The following is a 26,796-nucleotide window of genomic DNA, read 5'->3' on the forward strand; positions in this document are numbered from 1 at the left end:
TGGTCAAGGATAACTAGAGAGAAGAGTTGATGACTGTCAGCAGACAGGGTGTTTAATATTATTATTATGATGTGTATAACTGTAGCCTTAGCCATAATATGTTCTTATGTTTAAGTCACGACATGTCACTAGAGGTCGTGTGAGAATGTTTTTAGCTACACACCACTTAATCAACAGACACACACACATTGATTTGCTTCATGTTTTGACTACTGCTATGACCAGCTGCAGAGCTGGCACCAGAGACGTCACAGTTTGACGTTTCTGTGTAGTATGGGGCTAGCCCAACCGAGGGGATATAATGTATAGGCCTGGTGGGTTCAGGGTCTTTCATCTTACATCTGCCTGCGTGCAGTTTGGAGGTGCAAGATACCTGAGCGTGTAATGTTAATTTTACCTGTGATCCTTTGAATAAATCAGCACTGTTTTGTAGTTACTTGGACTGTCTCGTCTCTCAGAGTTAGCAATGGTAAGACGAACCATATCCTACACAGTACAAAGATTCATACTATTTGGTCACCAATATTTTGTTAAAAATTAGTGGTAAAAGAAGAACTTTTGCTTGCAGTAGCAAGTCATTGACTCAGAATTTTACTTGAGCAAAAACTACAAAAGAATTCACATAAAAAACCTAAACTTAAAGCACCAAAAGTAAAAGTACTCATTATACATTACAACCCATTGCAGAATGAATGTCACTTTTAGCTTTTTCCTGTTAGGGGTCGCCACAGTGAATCATCACAATGACGATTCGCATGTTGACGTTTGGCACATGTTTTACGCTGGATGCCCTTCTTGATGCAGCCCTGACTCGAACCCAGGCTGCAGCGGTGAGAGTGCTGTGCCCTAACCACTAGTCTACTGTATTAGGGACCCATTGCAGAAAAAAATTTTATTTTATTAAAATTATTGTTATATTACGATGTTACTTTAATGTTGCAGCTGATAAAGATGGAACTAATTTCTATTTTGCAGGACAGGTGGTGATTTCCCTCTGGTGATCCATTTTCTATTACTGGTCTTTATCAGTAAAGTAAATAGTAATTGAAGTTATCAAATCCAGTAGAGTTAAAAATACAATATTTACCCTCTGGAATTATCTGATTTTCTGCATTAATTGGTCATAGAATGTGATTTTATCTTCATCTAAGTCACAAATATTGACAAGCACAGTGTTTTAAACTAATAACACACAAACAATTAAAATATTTTATGTCTTTATTGAACACAACCATTAAACATTTCCAGTGCTGGTAGAAAAAGTAAGTGGGATTTAAAAACTTTTTGAAATTCCTTCGACTGCAATAACCTCGAACAAGTGCTTCCAGCAGCTGCAGGTCAGAGCTGAACAACACTCAGGAGGAATTGCGGACGTTGATGAATTTGGGAATTAATTTCCCCCTCACTAATAGCTAGTTGTTCAGGCCCAGAGGCAGAAAGCAGCCCCAGATCATGATGCTCAGTTTTTACCGTGCGGTTGACACAGGACATTCTGGGACAGTGAGAACATTTAGGCTGTTTCTCACTTAATGACACTCCTTCAAAAAGCTCTATGAGGGTTAAGGCTTGGATTTAGGGTTAAGGTTAGAATTAGGTTTAGGCTAGGTGTTAGGGGAAGTGTTGCGGTTGGGCGCTTGCTTATGAAGGTCATGGTAAGGAGCTAGGGAATGCATTATGTCAACGATTGTCTTCACAAAGATATTTATATAAAAGGGTGTGTGCATTGTATTTTTACATCCTTCTGTTGCTATGTATGTGTGCACACACTGGACAGGTGAGTGGTGAGCACTGCAGTGCTTTAGTGGGAGAGCTTGTGGTTAGAAATCACAGAGGGACTCAGGTGACTTTATTTGTCTTATGCCTCATATAGATGCACCCCCTCCTTCACAACACACACACACACATAATGGAGATATAAAGCAAGAGAGAGAGTGAGGGAAGAAAGAACCCTCCCATCCTTTAAACTGGGTCTCATAAATCACAGACAGCAGCATGGCAAGATTATGTTGTCAAGAAAAAAATTGTGTGTGTATGTGTGCATGCACTCACACACGCATGTGTCTAATATTGCACTGCCTACAGTAGGGCAGGTGGCAAAGCATTGACACAGCATTGTTCAGTTGTTGTTTGTTGGAGAAGGGATGCATAAAGCTACTGCACAATGGCAGGCACAGCTGAATCACTTAAAAATACTCATCTGAAAAAAAATAACCGAACAGGTGAATGAAAAGCTGCAAAAGAAATGCAAAGGTTTTATAGTGATGGAGAGGTGAGCACAAAGTGTGTTTGTGTATGTATGAATGAGACAGAGTGAGAACAGAATTAGAATGGTCCAGTAGATTCGGCGAAAGAAAGAATGATGAAAAATGCTAGAAAAATACATTTTGATAGCAACAGGGATGTGAAGTGGGAGTATATTTAGAGGCAGAGGAGAAAAGTTGGAACGAATGAAAGAGAAAGATGGAGGATGAGAGAGTCCATCATAGATCTGTGGTCGCAGGCTTCAATCAATTATTAACGCCATGCAGATTAGCAGCCGAACAGACCAACAATGCAGTGATGGCTGTCAGTTTTCCCCCGCACTGCCGCCTACCTCGGGGAATGATGGAGACAGAAAACCAGAGAAGAGCAATGATGAGAGGTGAATTTGAAAAAGTTGGAGCAAATTTGTGCTGTGGTTTGTTTATTCCTCTTCAAGAGGAGAAGACGTACAGTGATAAACTGTTTTAGATGAAGTACAGGTTAGGTCAGTCTAGAGTTGGGAAATATGAAGATGGAGAGGTGATTTGTTACTGGCTGCAGTGAGCAACACATCTTTTTGTGGAGTGGATTTCAGTCATTTATCAGGAAAATACCAAAACTACTCTGGTCTGAGATTTCAGTGTAAAGTGACTATTGTTGGGTTTATGGACTGATGATTGGACAAAACAAGTCATTTAAATGGATTCTGACATTTTAAAGATTAGGTAAATACTAATTGATTAATTAATAGTAAAGGTAATAACTAGATCCAGCCCTAGGCTGCTTAATGATGTACTGTAAATATTTTTGCAGCAGTATCATCAAGTGCATCGATCGAAGGTTTTTAATGCACTGGACTGGTCAAAAGAGTCTGAAGACTCAAGACTCCAATCTGTCATTTCTGCTATTAAGTCTCATCGAAGCCAAAACAATGCATATCCTTATAAAACCATCATGAAACCAACTTTTTCCTTTGCCTTTATCTTGATTGTATAACTTCTATTTTGTGGACAGTACCCTTAATTTTCCTTCTATTTGTTGTCTCTGTCTCATTTATGGTCTTGCTTCCCTTTTGTGTTGTCCCTGTAAACCTTTTGTTAAGGTTTGTAATCGTGATTGAAGAGCTGTGCAATAAATGCTCTGCTTATGAGCTATAAAAGAACTGAAGATGTAGAGGTGCAAAAACACATCAGACTACAGACCACTAAATTTAATGCATAATTATTGTATATAATATATTTAATGATTCAACATGTAACCCAGGCATTACACCTTCTGAACAACGTGTGAGATGTTAGTAAGAGTACAGCAGCCACATAGAAAATCATGGAACACCAGAGAGAACATATATAACTTCAAGTCTACAGCACACGTTTGTGTTGTTTCCCTGAACATCCAGAAAACCCCAGAGTCTAGGCATTTTCTTCTCTTCGTTTTATCAAACATACTTTGTCGAAAATGTCAAGAGGACAACAGCAGAGCAAGGTGATGTTGCCCATTTCACAAAAAGTTTGGGAGTAGACAGAGGACATGAACTTGTGGCCCCTGCATGGGAGAACAGCTTTCACCTGGGGCACTGAAAGCAACCAGCACTGTCAAGGGAGATGATGATGATGATGACGAGGCAGTTTGTTTGCAGAGGGGAGAGAGACAGGAGATAAGGGAGGTTAAGAGATAAACAGCAGAAAGGGGAATAAGAAAGCTTCAGGGGGAAGGGTTGCTAGGCCTTAAATGTATAATGGTACAGCTCTCAAGGTTACTGCAGCTAGGATGCCCTTGAATTAGTACAATTAACCTCTATGCCCATTGATATTATACTACAGGTCTTTAGTATCTCACATGTTAGTGTCACCTCTAATCATTTTACCTGCTGGTACACAGGATAAACCTGTATACATATACATACATACAGTGCGTAGCTCTCTATAAAGGTTACCACTGTGCCATATCAGCATGGTAAATCTCACAGAACTCATAAATCATTCAGGGTTACCTCAGGATGTGCTGACCACATAGTGACACCCATAGATTTATTGAATGTGCAGTCCCCTCTCTGATGTCCCTCTGTTTATTGTATTCTTTGTGTTTACTTATGGCTGTGGGTTGGGCAGAGGTAACCAAACATGTTCACCTGGTGATCACATTTAAGCTGAGCACAGCAACAGGCTGCAAGAAATGTGCTTTATTCATCATTTTCATTTATTGGGCCTAATTTGTTGTGGTTTTAGCCATCTTTCCTACCAGTAATAATAACATTGTACTCATCAAGTTGAGGTTTTGAAATCTGGGAATGTGAAAGTGAGTTCATCCAAAAAGTAAAATTGGTTATACAATGATTTTACCTCTAAATAATGTGGTGTAGATCCAGGGTTCCTACACTTTTTATATTATGATCCTTTAAAATGAATCAACACTGTACCTAATTACAAACTCTTACCACATGCTGTAAATGACAATAAGTTGTAAATAATTCCCAAAGAGTGTTTTTTTTTTTGTCTCGGGCTGTTTAATTTGAATGTCAAGAAAAACATCTTGTGAAGGCAAAATCCCTCTATTCTACTCTGCAAATTATTTTGTGACCCTTGAAGAGGTCCCAACCCCTAAGATTTCAGTAAACTGCTGGCTTGTTTGCAACTTGTTTGAAGGACTAAACCCTAATTTTCAGTCCTGTTTTTATTGTTGTGTAGTTCCAAGAAGTCAGCCATTACTTTGGTGATAACCCCAACATAGCTTTGGGGTTGCTTTCCTTGCCTGAAGGCTCCCTTGCAGGAGAAGAGGTTGCAGGCTTGCCAGAAAAAACAAAACTACAATTAACCAGAGAGCCTCTGAATAGAGGTGAAGAATAGAGCAAAAAGTAAAAACACTTTAAAAGAGGGTGGGTCATATGTGTACACACTGGGTGTCTGGAAGAAGAGAGTATGTCAGTATTTCCATGCAATATAAGAGGAAGTGACGTTGAGATGAGGGCGAATTTAGCAGTGTGTTGGTTTCTGTTCTCTTTTCTAAAGAGGTGATGGCAGACGGTCTACTGCTGCAGCACTCTGTCTTTTTCTCTCACATTCCCTCTTTGCTATGCCAGGGTCGTGCCGCCAGCGGCTGCCTGCTGCACCATCTGTGGCTGCAAAGTGCCCAAAATTCATTAGCAGAGAGACGCAAGGGAGATGAGGAGGAAAAATCTACCAGGAGAGTAACATATAGGAAGGGAAAGAAGAGAGGGGGCCGAGAGGGCAGGAGCGGACAGGCCAGCAGAAATTAACTTTTGAAGCTTTTTAATAAAATGTCCTTCTCAAATAAATGTAGAAGAGTGTAGTGATGAGACAAAAACATAAGAAGGAAAGAGACAGGCTGTGAACATGAAAATTGAGTCAGGAAGGTGCACTGAGAAAATGAGAGAAGGAATAGATGATGCAGAGCAAAAGAGAAAACCGGGAGGAATGGAGTGGAGCAAATGAAGAAATGAGGCGAAGAGGAAATGACAACAGAGAAGGAAAGGGGAGATGATGAGGAAGAGGAGGAGCTGGAGGAAGGGTCTGTACTTGCCAAGAGCCCAAGAGCCTGGCTAAAGATCAAGATTTATGTGACACATCTTTACTAAATCTCTAACATCGACAGTCTCCGGCTTTATCTGATGTACCATGTATCTCACTCTCTTTCATCTTATTTTGTCCATATATTTTAATTGACATCCATCATCTACCTCTGCTGGGGGAGGCGACAGTGCAGTGGGTAGAGCAGTCATCCCCCAACTGGAAGGTTGAAGGTTTGAATCTCGGTGCCTGCAGTCTACATGTCGAAGTGTCCTTGGGCAAAACACTGAACCCCCCCATTGCCCCGATGGTTAGAGCCATCAGAAATGGCTGCCTCAGTTCTGTACCGGAAACAAATTCCTTGTGTGTAACACAATTGGCCAATAAAGGCGATTATCCTTATCCATTTCTCTCTTGCTTCTAAAGTTACTCAGTGGCTCTGCTTTATTTGACATAATCTCTAGTGATTTGTGACAGAATATACAGTAGGAGAACAGATTAAATGCAGCAAAGGTCCTGAACCCAAAGTCAGACAGACTGGTTTATCCTGCCCATCCACCAGGATGCTTAAGTCATGCTTTCATTTCCCTCTTACATTTTATTATGTTTATTTATTTTGTTTCTGAACTCTTCATATTACTATTAGCATTCTGCAGGTCATTGCATAGTGACTTACTCAGCATTCCCCAACAGCACTTCCTCCTCCTCCACCTTTCTTTCTGTCATCTCCTCAACCTCCCACCTTCCTTCATCCCCCAGCCAGCTCTTACATTGTCATCTACATTATCTGTAGCACTGACTCATGATTCCCACAAGGCCTGCGAGGTGACAGGGATCATGGAGATTTGTGAAACATGTATACTCCGATAAGGTGCTGAATTAGAGGGTGGAGAAGATCAGTCGTGGCACTGTGGCGCAGAGGAGATGGGCAAGGAGGTGAGAAGATAAGACAGTAAGAAGGGAGAAAGAGGTGAGGAGGAAAAGGGAGCTGAAACAACATGGCCCAAGGAGATAAACCGGAAAGAAAAAAAAAATTAGATGAGGATAGTTATTGTATGTTTAACTGTCTTGCATACAATCAATGTACATTGTACAATCCGATGGTTAGCTTTGTTCTAACATAGGCCTGTTAGCTACTGAGCTACAGTCATATATTCAAATTATGTGTTTTAATTTATAGCATTGCAAGAGAAAAGAATTTTGGGATGATGATTAACAGGTGTAAAAATATATGATACGTAACCACTTATATTAGGGATATGGGACTGGCCATCTTGCTTTTCTGACACATTTTGGAACCAGATTCTGTGCAGAAGCGACCAAAGGTGGAGCCATGGTGTCACACTGCCAACCGAAGCTGTCAAATCATTTGAAATGCATCCTTTTTATATTATCAAATAATTGAATAAAACACCAATTTATAAGAAAGAAAAAAGGTATAGACAAATCAGCCTGATAATACCTACCTAAAATGACAGAAGTCATGTTTAGAAAAAATGTATTCAACTTGTATTTGAACTTTTAGTTTGGCTCATGTTCCATCGCTAACATGGAGGGCGTGAGCGTACCAGCTATTTCCAGTAGAGTAACTAAAGCCTGGTTGAAAAGTCACTAGATGCCGACACATGATGTCACAGGCTTATTTGCATATTAATTGCATCATAATTCAAACTCTATAGGTTTATCATCAGATATCATCGCATCAAAATAAATCTACCTCTGATTTCATAACCTTGTTATATAGGAGGTTTACAGACTGAAGCATCCCAAATGGGATGCATAGATAGATAGATAGATAGATAGATAGATAGAGGGGTCATAAAAGTCACCAAATCAAGTTGGCAACACTAAATCCAGAGTTTGCTGTATTAAATTATGGTTGCTAAGTGTGATTGGACAATCACTCTTCAGGGAAAAGGTTTAGCAGAGGATCACCTATCACTCCTCAGGTATTCATGTCTTTATCTACAGTATGTGACATTTCAGTGCACTGCCATAAGCGCCTGTGGCTTCTGCATGTGGCATACAACGCAGAGCTTAACTGTCATATACACATGCCTTGTGCAGTATAAAATTAACTGTTTTAATTTATCACAAGCTCAGGGAAGCATCTTTTTATTAGACTCACCAATTTCCACAAAGACCCAATAGTTTTACAGGGATAAATTCTATGTAGCTTAGACTAAGATGCCAATTTTTCAGCTAATAGTGCCTCAGCAGAAAAAAATGCAAGGCAGGTAAAAAAAAAATGTTTCAAGGATGTGAGTAATATTTTCCCAAAGTTACATCTGTCTTTTGCTCTATTAGTGCAGCTCCAGGAACCACATAAAACCACTAGCCTTAATAGAAGTAGATGTGTCTGGCTGTGGCAAAGTGAGGACACCAAAAAGGCAAATTATTTCATGAACTCCTGAAACCCACTGAACATCACAGACTGGCAAGTTACATAACAGTGGAAAGACATTTTGAGGCTCTATTTTTCTTTCAAATATATTCATTTAATTTTCTCCATCATATTCTCTTTGTTCACAAAGTTTTTTCAGTCATGCTCTGAGCGTATTTAGTCAAGCAGAGTCATTTCTTGGAGGTTAACATACATCCCAGGGGACTGATTTGAATCCTTTATTCCAGACTTTCGTGCAATGTGGGGAATAAACATCTGGCTAATGTTTTGTCGGGTCATTTGCAGATTAAGTCAGTGCGGATCCAGTGTGGAAAGAGGGAAGATAATGAGACAGCTTGTAAAAAAAGGTTAGAAATTACATGTTAAAATGTAGTCTGGCTATGACAGATTCACTTGCTCACTTGCTGAATGGTAATAATGAATGATGTGCAAGTTAAAGAAGCTGTCTTTAGTGTGTTTTACACTAGACTTACAACATAGTGTAAGCTTTCACTTGAGCAAGATTCATTACTATACACACTCATTTTTATTCAGTTCATGACATCTGCAATACATCCTGGCAGCTGTGATTGTTTTATTATTAATGTATAGTGCAACAGACACTGATAATATATATTATACATAATAGAAATAATAAAATGTGTAACAGTAAAAAACGTATTCTCCAAATTTTTAGCTTCACTCTCAATCCCTGAACTGTCAAGGTGATTGAGCAAATGAGAATGTGTGTGTATGTGTGTAGCCACTGTAATACCTGCTATTAAATTTTTGTGTGGATATATACATATGCATAAGGAATGTCTGCAGTCGTTACATTCTTGTGTGTGCTTGTGGCACAGGAGTGAAATTGTTTTTGCAGCTCATTCACACGAGGGAGAGGGGAGCCAGAGATCATTTTCAGTGCTCCACATGAAGGAGCATTAATCCAATTCAAACAGCTCCAAGGAGACGGCCCTCTAATAACTTATGGTGACTAAGAAATTTGTTTATGTTTATAACAGTGCACTGAAAGATTAATAACCTCAACAATAGGAGTTACACAACCCTTTCTGTAAGGAAAATGTATGAGAAACTGATGTGAAGAAATTAATAAAAGGCAAATTAGCCAGAGGCATTGCATTTAATTACACTTACTTCTGTCATGGCTTTAGTTCTGCTCCTGATTTCCTCATACTCCTTGATAGCCTCAGGCTTTGGTAAAACAGCTTCATCAGGAACATGAACCAGCAGATTCATCAGTGGTTCAGTCCACCAGGGCTGACATAAATGCACAGCTTAGTAACCTGCTGCATGCTTGTTTCCTCCTCAAACAGACTATGACACATTCAGCTTTATCTCTGTTTCCTTGATTCTCAGTATTTTTATATTTATTTATTTTGCATGTCATACACAAGACCCATCTCAGTTCTGCTCAGCTGAAAGTATTAAATCGGCTTTCTATTTATATTGCTCTTTTCTAAGGCACTCGCCACTCCAAAGAAATATCAAATGCATGTCATCACCCAGGCTGAAAGAAGAGGCTGGAGGGTGAATAAAGGAGGGAAACCTCTGTTCAGGGTTTGGTTGCTCAACAAAATGAAAGGAGCGACCAGAGAGCATGTTAGTAAGACTATCATGTTGTTGAGGAGTGGGTAGAGGCTTTTCTGAAATTGAGCAGTGGCAGCTCACCAGAACATGGCCAGGGTGTCATCCGGCTTCCATCTGGTGTGAAACAAGAAAGCAGAGAGGAAGAGAAGGGAACTCCATGATTTGCTGAAGAGAATGCACACTATCTTAGCGAGCCAGGCAGCTTACGGTGGAACATGATGTCGACCAAACTCACTCTTACAAACCAAGGCAAGAGCTCATGGTGGCACTTTGAATGTCTGCCATGGGCTCTCCAGCACAGCTGTAGCCAAACATCACTGGCACAGCAGCTATGTGTACAGGAACTAGTGGTGCCGAGTCACAGCAGTGGAGCAACAATGGCAAGAGCTGCTGCAATTCAGAATGTAAATGAACCACATCCACAGCTGTAAGGATGACTGTGGGCACAGCCAGGCGGAATCCAACTGCATACAAACAGACAGAAGTATGCAAACACATGCACAAAAGCACACAGCTGCACACACAGTTTCCCTAACACGCAGCAAACAGATTAATGCAAGCTTGGAAGTACATGTATGCACATTCATGCTCACCCTCTGTCTCACACACACATGCTCACATACCTTATTTGTACTCGCCAGCATCTTAGAGCACTGCACCAAACCTCCCTCCATGCTTCCCTCCCGCCTTTTTCCCCCTTCTCCCATTCCTCCCCTCAGGAGATCCCTCCTAAGCAGGTGTTTGCTGATTTCTGGTCCCTCTGGAAATTTTGTTTTGTTCTCTCACAGCAAGTACTGCTGCTGTGAATTATCCTGACAGCACCTTACTCCTGGGCTGTGCCTTCACCTTCTCCCCCCTCCTGCCCTCCTGCCCCTCTCTCTTTTCCTTCTTTCATTCGCTTAGCACCCCCTGTGGTGCAGGTAGTGAGATACTTGGATGAGCAGCCAATTAGTCCTGAACAACATAGCCCACACACACACAAACAAATGCTGAGACAGACCCGCACACACTCAAACACACATGCATGTTTCACGGGAAGTACATGTGTTTAGATGTAACCCAAGTGCACTTGAAACCACCACATTTCAGTAGTGCAGTTGTTTGTGCATTCATTGAGCATGAAGTATGTTGATGTGAAAATGTTGCTGCTCCCCTGTAGCCAAAATGTTGTTCCCTCTTGTTTTGCTGTTTGCAAAAAGGCACAGACAAAGAATGGCTTATTTTAGATTGCTCATTACCATGGCGCTTCAGACAGCAGATAATTGCCCTCCATTCACTCATCACAATTAAGTGGTCTTATTACTCTGTTTGAGTATATTACATACTTACCATATTTCCACAAAAATATGTCATTCTCAGTACAAACTGAATGGCGAGGGAAAAAATTAATAAGCTAAGTCAGTGGTGGTGCCGTACAGGCTTATGGATGCAAAAAAGTAATAATAATCTAAACAAAAGCTACATGAGATCTCTCATTCAGCTCCACTTACTTCAGAATTCACTGAATGCATTTCAGAGCATCATTGTTTATCTTTTGTAAAAACTGCATGATTTCAGCTCTTTCAGTGCAAATTGTCTGTAACAACAACAACAGCGGTGTGGCACCTTGTACTTCAGCTTAATTTATTTTTTGCCATTTAAAGGACCACCTTGTATTAAGGTTGATAAGAGAAGCCCCAAGATGGATAATGACTTATATAATCCAACCACCAAACCAGTGCCAGGTGATGATTCAGTCTGAATTTGGACTGGAATTGGATTGGGACACAGTTTGACAAAATGTGACTCGGGCTTATGCAACTCATCAATTCACTCACATGAAATTTTGCCACAGGGACTATTTAACTCCCAAAATTTGGAGGAAGGGTTTGGGAATTTCAGGGGTGGCAGTGGGGAACTCTTGCATCAAAGACAGCAGCTGTTCACCTGATTTCACTTGTGGAATTCTCTTAACAAAAAAATTAATGATGAAAGAAAGCCCCCAGTCAACAGCAAGGTTCAAGCCCAGGACTCTCTTGCTGTGTATCTGTGCAGGGTGGTGCTGATAGCTTTGCAAATGTCTTGCTGGTGAAGCAATAAAGTAAACATTTTTCAACCCCGCTAATGCAGCCGCAGCCTAAATGGTCTAACAGTGGCAGTATTTCTCAAGCACACGTCAAGCTCTATTTTTTTCATTAGTCCTACTTTTCAAGTGTCACAAATGACCATTGGCAGCTTGTATTGCCTGGTCATCCATTTCACTACTGCTCAACACTCAGCTGACATTTTGATGCATCATACTTTTTGACTCCACTTTACAGCCAATGGGCCTATCAAAAATAACTGCTCCCATGCTATCACACTTCTTTGTCTTCTGTCACTAGTTCCCGGTAATTGCTGTTTTTATTGTAGCCTCTTAGAGGCTCAAGTGTAAACTACAGGGTAACCCTCACCAGCTCAACCGCATGACTGGAAATGTTTGTTCAGTCTCGCGGAAGTTGACAGCATCACCACAACATATTCACAGTTTTATTTATTTTGACAAATAGGCTGCAATTCAATATTATGGCTTTATAAAATTCAAGTTGAATTACCTCTTGCGGATATGATTTGTCTGTGTGTGTTACCGTTTTACAAAAATCTGCCATCTAAATCAATATTGCCAAGCAAATTCTGGTTAAAAACTAGTCACTGAAGTCACAAAAATTAGTCATTGAAGTTTTTGTTTTCCATGGATTTTGTGTGATGTAATTAATACAAGTGGAGTTCAGTGTATTAAACATTAACACTGTGATTTTGCAAGACTGTCCCCCCAAGAAAAATGACAGCATCAGTCACTTCAGTATGTCCCTAAAACAATTTATTCATACATTCAAATAGCAAAGCCCTCAGCAGCAGAAGAAATTATGACTCTTGTCTGCTGGGTGCAAGGAAGGAAGTCAAGTGACACTATAGAGCCTTACTCTATACCTCTGTCATAACATAACACTGGACTGGGGATTTACAGATATCTCTGTATCACAGAGGACTCCAAGCTGCTGCTTCATTACATATAAAAGTTTAAAGTATGGTATTGTCAGATGCAGACCTACTTGGGATGAATCAATATTTTAACCTCTTCTTTTAAATGCAGTGACAGCGTTTACCCACAAATCTGTCAAACTACCGGTGCACAGGGTGTATTTAGAGGAGTCTACAGGGCCTTGTGTAAGACTGGCGCGTGTGTGCACACACTGGGAATGGAAGTAACAGTTTAACTATTGTATTGATTTCAAGAGTGCTAAGGGGTTTAGTCCTTGGGCACCAGTCCAAGGAAAATGGGGGTAGAAGAAAGCGGCACAGGGGCTTGTCCCTGGTTTTAGCATGCTTGGCTTTTCTCCCTGGCCATGCGTGATTTAATGGCAAAGACGTGTGACTGCCCATTGAAGTTGTACAACTGGTGCATCGAGTACTGTAAGGATCTTTGCACTCTGCAGAGCTCTATTGATTGATGTGTGAAGAGGGATTAGTGGGTGGGAGAGAGATGAGGGAGAGTAAGGAGGACATGGATGGGAGGGAGGGACCAGAGGCAGAACTGTGGCTGCAGCGTGCGCACAATAAAAAAGGGGCAGATGTCACATCTCTGGTAAGGCCAGGCTAGACGCCCGAGGGCGATGCCCTGCTTTTCTGTGAATGCTTGTTGTTTTGGCAAGCTTGTGAAATCAAGCTGTGTTAGCAGTTAATGTGTCAGAACAGTTGGAATATGGGTCCCTGTGAGGGCAGCCAAATATATGACCTTGAATGATGAGCAGCTAAATGTCCAACCAGCCCTTTTGATGCCTTGGAAGAGAAGTTAATGCTGAAATAAGCCAGAGTCATGGAAAACATCTTTGGTATCTGAGGAAAAAAATAAATGGCATTACCAGACAGGTTCAAAACAATTTATTCACCATGACTTTTCTGACATTTCTTAGATTTCCTGTCAAGTGGAATCCCACCAACATCCATTTTACTTCACCAGCAGTTGTGAAAAGCAAGCAACCTGTATATCCATCTTGTTGTGCTGTTTGAGCTAGGCATCCCCGTTGCCCCGTCTCTGACAGGTGGTGCTGAGGGTGGAGGAGGCCAGGAGTGGAGCTGGGGATTTTATCGATAGGGAGTAGAGGGGCCAAATGAGTAGGGGAGAGAAAAAGAAGAGGAGGAGGGCAGAACAAAATAGAGCTTCAGAGAGGTGGACATGAGGCTGGATTTGGGCTGTCCAGAGTTAATGGGATCAGACGAAGAAAAGAAAGGGATCTCTGCACCGGTTAATGTTTAATCCCCCACCCCCAAACTCCTTGTCTACTGCCTGAGGCTCCCTGCATCTGATAATCCTTGGCTTGCCTCTATTCATCATCAAGATGTTGGAGGAAAGTGCCTCTGTAAATATTTAATTGGCTGCAGCATGCTAATTATGCAGGTGTGTCATTCCTGTATTTTGCTCTCTGCCCTCATGATTCTGCCCGTGTCCTTGCACTTCTCTCCTCTTCACACTGGTGCTCTTCTATCACACCTTCTCTAACTACTACTACCAACACCAACACTGCTATTATCAGCTAATTTTACTACTAGTCTAACTGTGTAACTACCACTCCTGTCACTGCTTCTACTGCTGCTGCTCCACAACATCTTGTAATTCTATATTCCACCACAGCCTCTTCTCATTCTCAATTACTTTTCTTTTCAGAACCTCACCTCACCTTGGATATTTTCACCTCTCCCTTCCAACCTTGTACTATGCACCTCTACTGCTCCTTTCAATTCAAAACCACGGCAAACTCTCTTAAAACGGATTATTGTTATGGGTTTCATTATACCCACTGCCATTATCCGCCTTGACGCCAATCATGATTTCAGAAGCGGCTTTCCCTCCTCTCTGTGTTTATTTGATCGTCAAGGGCAATGTGAAATAGATGAACAGTACAAAGACAGCCTTGCAAGGACTGTGCAGGCTAAAATCATACAACTCAATAGAGCTATACTCATAAGTGTCTGCCAGTAGCAAGTGCAATTACAAACAGGCGCATGTAAAAGTCAAGAGAATACAAATCACATAATAGATGTCTCGTGGGGACTGAGCAAAAGGCTTTGTAATGCTTTTGCAAACAAAAGACACACTTCAGGAGAGCACAGAGACAAAAACACTGAACCACAAGAGGGAGAATTATGTGAGTGTCTACCTATGGGCCACAACAGATAAAGTATTAGTCACAGATGAACAAGACAGATTTCCGCATTTGCAACATGCATAACAGCAGAACTGAGTGGCATAAGAGGAGCTATACAGTAGGGGAACTAATGGGGCGCCGGCCCCCTCCTTTCTGTGTGTAGTCCCTCAGGCTTGTCCATACAATTTTATTCTCTTAAAAATGCCAGACAGATCTACACCCAAGGCTAAAGACTGTGTACAGGCAATGGCTTGAGGGTGGTCATTCAGAGAGCATACAAGTGTGTATGTCTGTGTATGTGTGTGTATGCTGTGGAGGTGGGGGTCCATGCATGTGCCAAAACAGGAGGTCATCACAAGGACAAGTAGATACCAGTAGCTTGGACAGACTGTATCTGCTAAAGAACAGTGAGCAGGGAAATTCAATATGCCAGTGGCCACTGCAATACCAGGGGCTGCTGCAGTGTTCACAACCAGCACTGTGGTTATTTATTACGTCTTTATTCATACAAAGCTCAGATGTGTTTAATGTAGGCTTAGGGGTTTTCTCTCCTATAAACCAATCCCATTTTAGTGGAGTAAAGCAGTAAAGATAAAAAGCTTTTTTGTTGTTGTGGTTTTGTTTTTCTGCTTTTAAAGTCTACAGGGTTTCCAGTGGGTTAAGGTTCCCTGTTGGCAAGTACCCTCCTTTCTGCATTGTCAATGGGCAAAACTCCTGAATCCTCCTGGTGGGAGCAGTTCATCAGTCTACATGCTGAGCCCCACGAGGGAGCAGAGAAAAAGGAGAATTCCAGATAGGGATCAATAAAGGTACAAAGTAGCCCAGAAACTGGCCCTGCGACAGCACACTGTTGGTTGCACTCTGGGCTTATTATTATTGTTCTCTTTGATCACGTCCATTGTATTTGGCCAGCAACATTTGAACCAATCAGCCAAAAAGGGATAAATAATGTGGATTACATCAAAGGAAGGCGACACATGGTGTTGTTCAGCCAGGTCATGTTATCTGTACATATTGTTGTTTTATACCCAAAAGTGCTACTGACCCATGAATGAGATGCTCTAGACAACCATTAACATTTATATACATTTTACAGTATTATTGTTATGGGTAATTTTAACTTTGTACTTCACTGAACTTTAACCAAAGAATAGGTCATTATCTGATGATGCTATGATATCAGATGATACTCATCAAAACTGTGTCTGTCAATATTGTGATTGTATATTATGTTTGATACCTCTACCTATAGCTCCCACAAAGTTTAAGTGTTTAGCTACTCCAGCCTTTTGGTCAGTTATTGTTTTTGAGTGAATTAACTCTTGAATTTTCACCTAGCGCCATCATCAAGTTAGAATTTATATTTGTTCACTACTTTTGTTTATGACCAGATATCCTCATTTATACTTTCTGTTGTGAAGCCCAGTGCGAACATGTTAAACGAAGATGGTGAACATTATATCTACTAAACATTGTTAACATGTGATCTGGTTAGCATTTCACATTAAGTACAATCTCACAGTGCCACCAGTCAAAGGTCTGAACACTTCCTCACTCAAGCTTTTGACTGGTAGTGTAAAGTTTTTAGAGTGGATCCAAAGTATAAGTATAAGAAAGTCCCATATGTTTTCATAGTTGTTTCTACTTATTGCCATCAACCTAAACTATAAATTTACACGCTGTTCTAGGCGTATAGCCAGTTCACATTCCTGAGGGTCTGAGTTGTATGCCGCATGGTCTGCATGCAAGAAAATGCATTATCTTGGTACTAAAACCAGGGACTCAGCTGTAAAACTAAATAATAATAATTACTTCTCAAGCAATGCACTGCACAAAAGAACACCAGCCCTGTCCTGATCACCCCTCAGGACAGAGGTAGCATCCCGTCTCTCAAATACAAATGATCTTGTTTGTTTTTATTCCAGTGGCTCCCTCACAGTGAGGATTCAATTCTACACATAGTCAAAGTGTGGGTTACAACCCTTGCATAGCAGCAAAAAGCTACCGTCTTCATGATGCAACCTGCAATACAGTGCTGCACTAACCTAGCTATACCACTTAAGGTTTCCCTTAAGTAGATGTGAGACAATTGTAAACACATAATGGGGAATTAATCATCCCAGTCATGGAAAAACACCAGCAGGTGGCCACATAGGAAATCAAAAAACATGCACGTATCTGCATAAGCCTCACCTGGAAGAGATGGCTGCACAAAGATAAACCTAAAACTATAACATTAAGACATAAATAAAACATGACCTACTTTAAATGTATTTAAAAAATTTTAAGGCAGGACTTTGTATATGCAAATATTCTTAGTGACATGATAACCATTATATTGATTGTTATATTTTTGTTGTTTTGGTCAGGAGGAGGAGGAACTTTTACTCTTTTATGGCTAACAACAGAAATATTAAATGAAGTATTGAATATTCTATGAATAATATCAACTTCATGGATCTAGTTATTGCCAAGGGAGAGGGCGGCTGTATCCACACAACAGTGAATAGAAACTGCCAGATAAAAACAATATTAATAGCAGATAGTTTTCATCCCAAATGGGTCATAAAAATATTCCTTCTGGACAATTTCAGCGTCTGCGCCGTCTTTGTGATACAGATCGGGACTTTGAAAAGCAGGCCACAGTAATGACAGATCATTTTGTACAGAGAGGCTATCAAACTAAAGTCATTCAGGATGCTCATAAAAGAGCTCAGTTCAATTTGTAGATCTGCACTCCTTGAGAAAAAGGAAAGAAAATCCTCAGATAGTCAGCAAGTGTATTTTGTCACTCAATATACAGTAGGTCTTTGGCTAATTCTTTAAAAAGAATAATATGTTCTAGTTGGAACCTAAGTGGAAGTGATCCCACCCGAAGGAAAGTTTTTCCAGGTACTCCCAAGATCAGTTTTAGAAGAGCTCCCATTTTGAGAGATAGGTTAGTACATAGTGATCTTCTGGCCAGCAATAATAACACTTAGAATGGTACCTACTGTATAAATGTGGTTTCTGCAATCACTGTAACATAAAAGAATGTAAACAATTTTGTGATTATAGAACTCACAAGGTAGATGATATAAAATCCTTCATTATTTTTACACTACATTTGTTGTATATCTGCCATGTACTTGTGGTTACTTCTATATAGTCATGGCCAAATATACTGGCACCCCTGGATTTCTGTCAGATAACGCACCACTTCTCCCGGAAAATTGTTGCAATCACAAATTCTCATGTTTATTTCTTTTGTTTGCATTGGAACTGCACAAAAAAGCAGAAGGGTAAAAGAGCTAAATCTACACCATCTCTTCCAGGCAGGGTTTATATGTGCATGCTCTTTGATTCCTTGTGTGGCCACCTGCTGGTGTTTAGCCATGAATTGGATGATTGGTTCCCTGTTATGACCAGGTGTTTACAAGTGTCTCACATCTACTTAAGGGGAAATATGAATATGTATAATTTTTATTCTCACTGTGAGAGAGCCATTGGAATAAAGCTTGTTTTTACTATTTATCTGAAGAATGTCTTTGATTTTTTTTTTTTCATCTGTTTAATTTTGGTCCTTTTTGCATAAAATCACCATCAACTGTGTTATGAACTTCTTGGGCTCTCGGGCATCGTCCTTTTGATCTTGTTTGCTTGTTCTACACAAGCTGCTAATTTTTACAGCATAACTTTTGGGTGAAGTTTACAGTTTTACCAGATCACTGCAAGAATCTCAGTGTGCACCAAGCATTCAGAGTGAGTGACAGAGGTTAACAACTATTATACAGTGTGTGCACAAATCATGGACAGTGGAAATTAAATTTTTATGTATGTGTGTGGTTCTGTGTGTCCAGATGAAGTCATATTTTCCACAGCGGATGTGAAGTGAATCTTTGCTGTGTTTGTTGCCACTGTGAACTCTGACAAACCTTCATCCCTGCTGGTTTGGCATAGGGCGTGTTCGCGTCTGTGCATGTAACCTTGCATGTCTGTGATTGGTCCATGTGATGCAGGGTGTGAGAGGATGTGTGGGCTGAATGTGTTGACCTGGTTATCATGTTGTGCGGCGACTGGGAGTAGAGGCAGGGTGATACAGGTTTTAGAATACGAGGTGCCAATCGAGCTGTGAAAATGGGAATTGAGTAGGGAAATGGGAATAGCTCTCCACTGGTTTGTGACCTTCACAACATTGTTTGGAGTATTCAGTGTGCGCAAACATCATTCATTCAGTCAAAATGTGTGCACATCCCTGCGGTTACATTTTGTCACATAGAGCATCTTTTCTCTACGTGTGTGTGTCAGTAATTCCGTATGTGGCGTAGTGTGTGTTTATGACAGCATGTCACACCTGTCTCTGAGCCCCAAGCTCTTGAAAGGAATTGAATTAACCTAAATAAATTCTAGCGTGTAGATACTAAGCACTTGAAAGGGAACAGCTGAGGGCTTGAGCACTGTCTAAGACAGGAAACATGACTGCAGTAACATTATGCAACACTACTCCATAGTGAGAACCACAGATTAACAAAAGCTTGTGATAGTTTTTGATCACTGGACACAATTGCTAGTGTGCCACGCCCCTGCCCCAAGGCTTTCAGAGAGAGCGAGAGAGATTAACGGAGCCAGTTCTGGGATCTTTGACCAGCCTATATAATATAGCTGGCAGCATCAGCATCTATTAATGCAATTATAACTTTAGTGGGAGAATTCTTCCGCCAATTTTCTTTGGAGCCATCATTAGTGTGTCCTCTTTTCTTGCTTCATGGGTATGTCAGTAAACAACTATACACACTCACACCCATGAACAGAGATGGTGAAAGTACACACATAAATTAGTCAAGTAGATGCACAGATACCCATGTAAAGATATAAGTTAAAGGTCTTATACAGCACTTTTCTGCACACTGAAGCACACTCAAAGCACTTTACACTATTTTCCATTCCCCCACAGCATTCACACAGCATTGATACCACCAGGAGCAATTAAAAAAAGTTCAGTGTGTTGCTCAAGAACACTTCGACTTGTAGACCAGAAAAGATAGAAATCAAACCACCAACCCTCCCGTTAGGAGACGACCTGTTCTACCTCTTAAGCCACAGCTGCCCCTATACTGAGTCAAGCTCTTAACTCCTGTAAAATAAAAAAAACACATAGGCTCTGAAGTGTACTCAAAGTATAAAAGTAGTCCTTCAAAGGATGTTTCTAACAGTTGTTTCTGTGCAAACCTAACTGAACTTTGCATCATATTAATATACTGTATTTCCAAGTCTATTATGCCATTTGAACTTGAACTTAAAATCACCAACCGTATTTCTGCTAAGGCTTACATTTGCAAACACCTGCTTTTTGTCTGGACACAAGACGTCACACACTTTCATCATGCAGCTCTTCAGAAACTCTCCCTCGGTAAATGTCCGGGCTGATTTTCTCCTCTGCCCCAATAAAACTTGCTTTCACAGCAGCTTCACTGTGTGATTTCACTTTGGTGAAAACGTCTGCTGTGATGTCAGATTCCTCTTCAACTCCTCCACCTTCTGTAGCTTCTGCTCTCCATTCACATTTTTCAGCTTGTCCTGATGTTTTGTCTCGTAGTGCCGTCTTAGGTTACTGTATATTCCTTAATTACAGCCACATTAGCTCCACAAATAAGACACACGGGTTTACCGGCAATGTCAGTAAACATATACTCAGCCTCCCACCGACTTTCAAAGGCTCTGTTTTCAGAATCAACTTTTCTCTTGGCCATTGTTAGGAGCTAGCTTTGACCTGAAATTAGGGTTGTATGCATCAACAGACCCTTGATTGATCAGAAGTGATTGAGTCGGGATTGATCGCAGGTAGCCTATCATTTGGTAAGGCAGCTGTTGCACTGCATTATGGGATTTGTAGTTTGTGTGTTATCGGCGCTTCATATCGCAGGGCCATTAAAAAAAGATATATAAAATGATCTCACGGGGCCGGATGAGGCCCGCGGGCCTTGAGTTTGACACATGTGCCATACAGAGACTAAAACCAACCAATGAATTGTGTCTCACACTTAATATCTGTCAGTCTCCAACCTGAAGTAGTTTTTTTGGCTGTGCCATCAACCTCCCTTGTTGTTCAAAAACGATTAAAAACACATAAGTGAAACACGCCACTGCACTGAGTGACACGTTTCTTCATTATGAAACACCAGACCAGTGTATTTGTTAAAAATGTTTCTCCAAAAGCTTCAAATGACCACCAATTTCTACAGTGTCTCAAGTAAAACAACTGGGCAATGGGTGAGGAGCTGGCGGACTGTAAACAAAGCAGAGAGCTTGTAATGAAGACAGATTACCCAGTGCAACGATGTACACATTCGTCAGCAAATGCTACATAAAAATAATTTAATTCCCCTCAAATGTATTAAAAGTAAAAGTAATGAGCCTGATTTGAAAATGTAAAGAGAAGAAAGTACAGATGTGTTAAAATGTAAGGAGTAAAATTAAAAAGTTGCCAGAAAATGCTCAAGTAGAGTACAGATACCTTAAAAATCTAAAGTACAGTAAAGAAATACTTCCTTACTTCCCACCTCTGCCCATGAATAACAGACACCTAGATACTGTAAAGGGTTAAACAATCATGAGCAACACATGTTGGTGCATGCACATGATCATACCCATAACTATATGAATATATAAGCTTGAATATACACTATATATACCATGATATATCCATGCAGATATGTCAGACCACAGTTTTATATTCACAAACATGCAGATAAGAAAACAAGCATAATTAGTCTTTTTATGAAATGTAAATCTTTTAGTGCAGTTGTCACTTTGGACTTTCTGCTATGCATTTTGAAAAGCTTTTGATTAGCAATCCATGTGTATTATAATTCTAAAGTCTCTTTAAATATTTTTTGTAATCTAACCATGTGTCTTCCTTTAATTTAAAACCCACATCTCCTGTCCATTTAACGGTGCCTTGCCATCATTTTAGGTCTCATCTCTTAGCGGATTCCCTTTCAGCATGCTTAACGTGTCTTTGGCTCTGTGGAGCTATTTAACAAACCTGGAGGTGCTTCTTAGCTCCTAACTGCAGTGGCTTCATTTCATAAAGTCACCATTTATTAAACCTCAAGGCTAGACCGCAGCAAAATCCTATTGAGATATTGAGGTCATCTTGCAGGCAGAGGGAAAGATTGTCCAAGATGGACTGAAAGTACAAGCTGAGGTATCTGGTGTCCTGCTGTGATTTTGCAGAGTTTCGATGGTCAGAGCCAGATGTCTTACTGAGAGCGGCCTGCCTCCGTAGGCATTATCACTGTCAGCATATAAAGGTCCTGGGTTATCTTTGTTTGCAGGCCAAGCAAGTTCACAAAAATAATTTCAAACCATTTTAAAGTTTCTCACCAGAGTGTGTCAAACACACCTCACAGATGCCAAGTTCATATTTCCTCTTCAACTAATGGTTCTCAGGATGTGTGTTTTTGCGCTTTTTAAGCATGTGGCTGTGTTCTGTGTGTGTATGTGTGTGTATTGGTAGGCAGGATGAGCATCCCTTCTGTTACCGTTGCTGTCCTTTCATTTCATGCTTCAGCAGCTCCGCGTGAATCCTCTTCCCTTGGCTCATTATCAGTGCTGTTCAATGAATGCACATTCCACCAGAATGCAGGGTAAAACCAAATCATTATTCAAGTACGGGGGTCAGTGCAGACACTGTGACTCCTTTGTTTAGTATATTTATTACTATCCCTTCAGAAATAAGTAAGCAGGATGTAAAGCACATACTTGCCCAACCTGACTTGGTGAGGTAGGTCGATTCTCAAGCACCTGACCTGAGCGTCTGGTGCCATTACTGGATACTCATTGGTCTCCCCTATCTTTTCTCTTGGCAGGGTTCAATGTGCACGGAGCAGAATTCGGACACCTGCCGGACAACATTACAATACTGGAAGGAGAAAGCGTCACTTTGAGGTAACTCTTGATCCTACACCTGCACCAACTAATTACATGAAAAACACATTTGCTTTTCTTTCTCCCCACCTGTCATGCTGCTTTAATTGCCAATTCTCTGTCACATAACGTCAATTAGGCATCCCACATTGTTCCATATTTTCCAATTCTCCTTCCTATAGTTAATTGAATAATAATACTTGTCAGATGTTACAGGAGTCAGCCAGTAAATCTACAATCACTTTTTCTTTTTACGTATGTGACTTTAACAATATTGATGCACCAGTCTCAGTGGGTGGACCTCCTCTGCAGCCAACCACACCTGTCTAACTGTGAGTGACCAAGTAGAAATTGTAGCTTTTTCTAGCTCCCAGCCAAGCAGAAAAACAGCCAGCTTGCTTTTTCCCTTGCATGGATATGACCTGGCTTGGCAGTATACTCAGCAGTGCAAAAAGAAAAACGTCGACATTACTTTCATCAGCTTTAAGCCTACAATTCTCCTCTTTTAGTCCTTTTTTTCTTTGAAACCAAAGCAGGCCTTCAACTAAAATCAAATGTTGAATGTTATTCTAAAGACAAGTACAGTTCAATAGCTGTTAACATCAAGTCTCTCTCAAAGTTGAAAATCAAACAACCAGGATACTGATCAATTATGTCATCACCATGTGTAGCCTGAAGTTGGTCTGCTAATGCTGTGCAGAAGTCAAATCTATAGAATTTATTTGGGTGCTTTCACACCTAATACTCTAAACTGAATGCACCTAAGTGCTCTCACTGTCATTTCTTATCCTTTTACAGTTTGTCGGTGGATTATAAGCACTGTAAGCAGCTGTCACTCTGGTTTCTGGCTATAAACAGTAGTGTTCCCAAGCCTTTTGCACACTTAAAACAAAATCCACAGTATTCAAGTATCCAAGAATCCTCTACACAAGTGGCATTAGTCTACAGGTTCTGACCAGTTCAGCCCAGGGCTGATTATTAGTTCTCAGTTTATTTTATTTAAATACTTTGATTATTTTCCAGTAATTCACATGAAAAAATCTTTTGATAAACATCAGAAAAGGTCAGCCTGTTTTCTGTGTGGCATACAGTATATGTTTTTCTGTGTTGCTCCCCTATTAACAATCATGCAACCTCTCAGACTTAGTTTACAACCTGTCCTGATCCCAGTTTGGGAACCATTGCTTTAAATCGCCCTTGCAGTTCTCAATTGTGGAAGTTTGATTTCACAACACAGAACTGCCTTTATAGCCTCATCAGTAGAACAGATGTGTGTGTGGCATTGGACAGTCAACAGCTGACAAACAAAAGAATAAAGAGCTTTATAAATACACACAAATTAAATGTAAAATCACTTTTGCCCAAGTGGCATAAATACTTATTTTATGCCTGAGACAATGTTGTCACGTTGGTTTTGATGCGGGCCATTAAGACGAGGCACATTTTGATGTTATTATGGTGCTCATTTCCTCTGGGCTTGCAGTCTTGTAGCAACATCATCAGTGCAGAAGTGATTAATTTTAAAAATAGATTAATAGAGTGTTTGTGCACAGATAATGTTTTTTATGGTGATTTTTTTTTACTATTTATTTAAGATAAAAGCCCACCAGCCACAAACTGTCTCATATATATTTATATTAAAAAAATTCCCCACTCCGGGGTGGTCTCATTCCTTCCTTCAAGCTCGGCTCCTCTACCAGAGGCCTGGGAGCTTGAGGGTCCTGTGCAGTATCTTAGCTGTTCCTAGCACTGCACTCTTCTGGACAGAGATCTCAGATGTTGTTCCTGGAATCTGTTGGAGCCACTCTCCCAGTTTGGGGGTCACAGCCCCCGATGTTCCTATTACCACAGGGACCACTTATCACTTGACCACTTGTTTGGGCCACATAGGTCAAATGGCAACCTGGACACCCGGCCTTATAGCCTGTTCTTCCAGCTTTACTTATTCTGTGCTTCCTATTCACTGTCACTGCCACTGACCTGGCACAGAATCCAGGGCCTACATCAACAAGGTCATATCACTTAAACATGAGAACTACAGAGGCATGTCCTCAAATTAGTTGAAGCTGGGTAAGGACATCTAGTGGCCAAGCCAAGAACTGAAGTCACACCTTTGGCCCATGGCTCCTGGTTTATACCTTGCCATAGAGTCAATTTGATTTACTGCTTCTTACTATAATCACCACAACAGTTATTGTGCAAGAGGTTACAGACAAATACAGAACAAACAGTCACAATGCTCTCCACTTTTACAAAACACCAAAAGAGAGGATATATTGGGAGAGACTGTTGTTCCGTACCTTAAATAACCTACGTGAGATTTGTATAGTCCATTCCAAGGTGTACTATAAGCTGTTCTGGTAAATTATGGGTGCTCAGCTCTTTACTAACAAACTAAAAATACCAAACTATACCAACCAAAATTATTTACAAGAACTATTTTGTCAAACCATTATAGAATATGGCCACTAACATTAAAACACCTGTCAGCACTGATGCCTTTGACCACTTATTGTCTTCTCACAGATGTCGGATCGACGAGGAAGTGATCCACGGACCGCTCTAACATCTTGTTCACGGGAACAGACAAGTGGTCTCTGGACAAACGTGTGACACTGGTCAACAGCAACAACAGCGACTTCTCCATCCACATCGACAAGGTGCAAGTAACCGACGAGGGGCCCTACACCTGCACCTTCCAGGCCAACAACAAGCCGCGCATCGCCAACGTCTACCTCATTGTCCAAGGTTAGCAGCTGAATTGTGACAGAATAGGCATCAGTTATAAATGCTTTAAAGTGTTCACTGCATCCAGTAAAAGTTGTGACTCATTTCCCTAATATATCCAGAGGCTGCAGATTTGATTGCTACTGTGACTGCGAAAAAAATTAACGTGTGCACTCATGGTACTGTAAGCTGTCTTGGATAAAACATCTACGAAATAGCTTAATTATGCATTTTGTCATTCATCCAAGCATAATACTGTCTATTGGAAGTAATTGAGATTTGACGTCAGGGGAAGCAATTAAGGTTTTTTATGGTTATGTTTCAGTGCTCCTTTTGTATTAAATCATGCTTACATTTATGATAGACAACTTAGTAGTTTATATTCATGATGTTTGACTATTTAAGGTTGTGTTTACATCAAAATGTAATTACCTGATTATTTCATAAGTTGGCCTGTGTGTGTGTGTGTGTGTGTGTGTGTGTGTGTGTGTGGCTACAGAAATGCAACTGACAGATAAACCAGAAAGCCAATTGCAATAAGAAAATGTGAGCCCAAGCCCGTTTGTTATTTTCATGTGGCCTGTTAGGGTTATTTGGCTTAATGAACCAAGGGTTAGGCAGATCAGATGGTTGAGGATTTGTGTGAGATGAGGTACACAGGGGCTTGTCCAACTGCCTGACTAAATAACTGACAGTACAAGACCACAACCAGGGCTCAGTCATCAAGTCAGCAGCTAAGTGAGTGAGAGTCTGACTGATCCTGACTGACATGTTGTATTGGCACAAGACTGCACAGCAGAATGGATCTAAGACCTCTTCCCCCTCCATGTGTCAGTTTTTATGCGTATTTTGGTCTGTGTGTAGTACAGATTGCGGTTATACATCACCAGTAGGATGAAACTGGGAACTTTTAATGGGATATATTAGGTACCTTCTGCAGGCCAACACACAGCCTGGCTCACAGGTGGCAAAGACAATATCAGCCGCTTACTAACAGAGTTTTCTCATTGCACTGGAGCCAAACAAATTCTTGTCTGCAGGGTTCGAAGCTTGGCACAGATGACCATATATACCTAATTCCAAGTCACCAGCAATTTCAGCCATAGCTTGATATCGCACAAAATAATTACACCCTCAAGTTACTGCATCAAGCAGGAGTAGCTTCACCACTACTCCAATCTGTGCTTTATCTCTGCAAGTATTCAGCTCCAGTAAGATAGAGAAAAATAGGCTCCTC

The 26,796-nt window shown here is 40.7% G+C and overlaps 1 protein-coding gene across 1 annotated transcript in view; it reads left to right on the top strand.

The window, feature by feature from the left end:
* Positions 1–26,796, top strand: part of iglon5 (IgLON family member 5) — a 98,448-nt gene that overhangs the window by 54,370 nt on the left and 17,282 nt on the right. The window contains 3 exon segments of the mRNA XM_020590168.1: positions 22,775–22,853; positions 25,359–25,385; positions 25,387–25,580. Of these exon segments, the coding sequence (XP_020445824.1) occupies positions 22,775–22,853; positions 25,359–25,385; positions 25,387–25,580 (300 nt within the window).

Source organism: Monopterus albus, unplaced genomic scaffold (assembly GCF_001952655.1).
Source record: "Monopterus albus unplaced genomic scaffold, M_albus_1.0 scaffold11.1, whole genome shotgun sequence".
NCBI classification, from domain to species: Eukaryota; Metazoa; Chordata; class Actinopteri; order Synbranchiformes; family Synbranchidae; genus Monopterus; species Monopterus albus.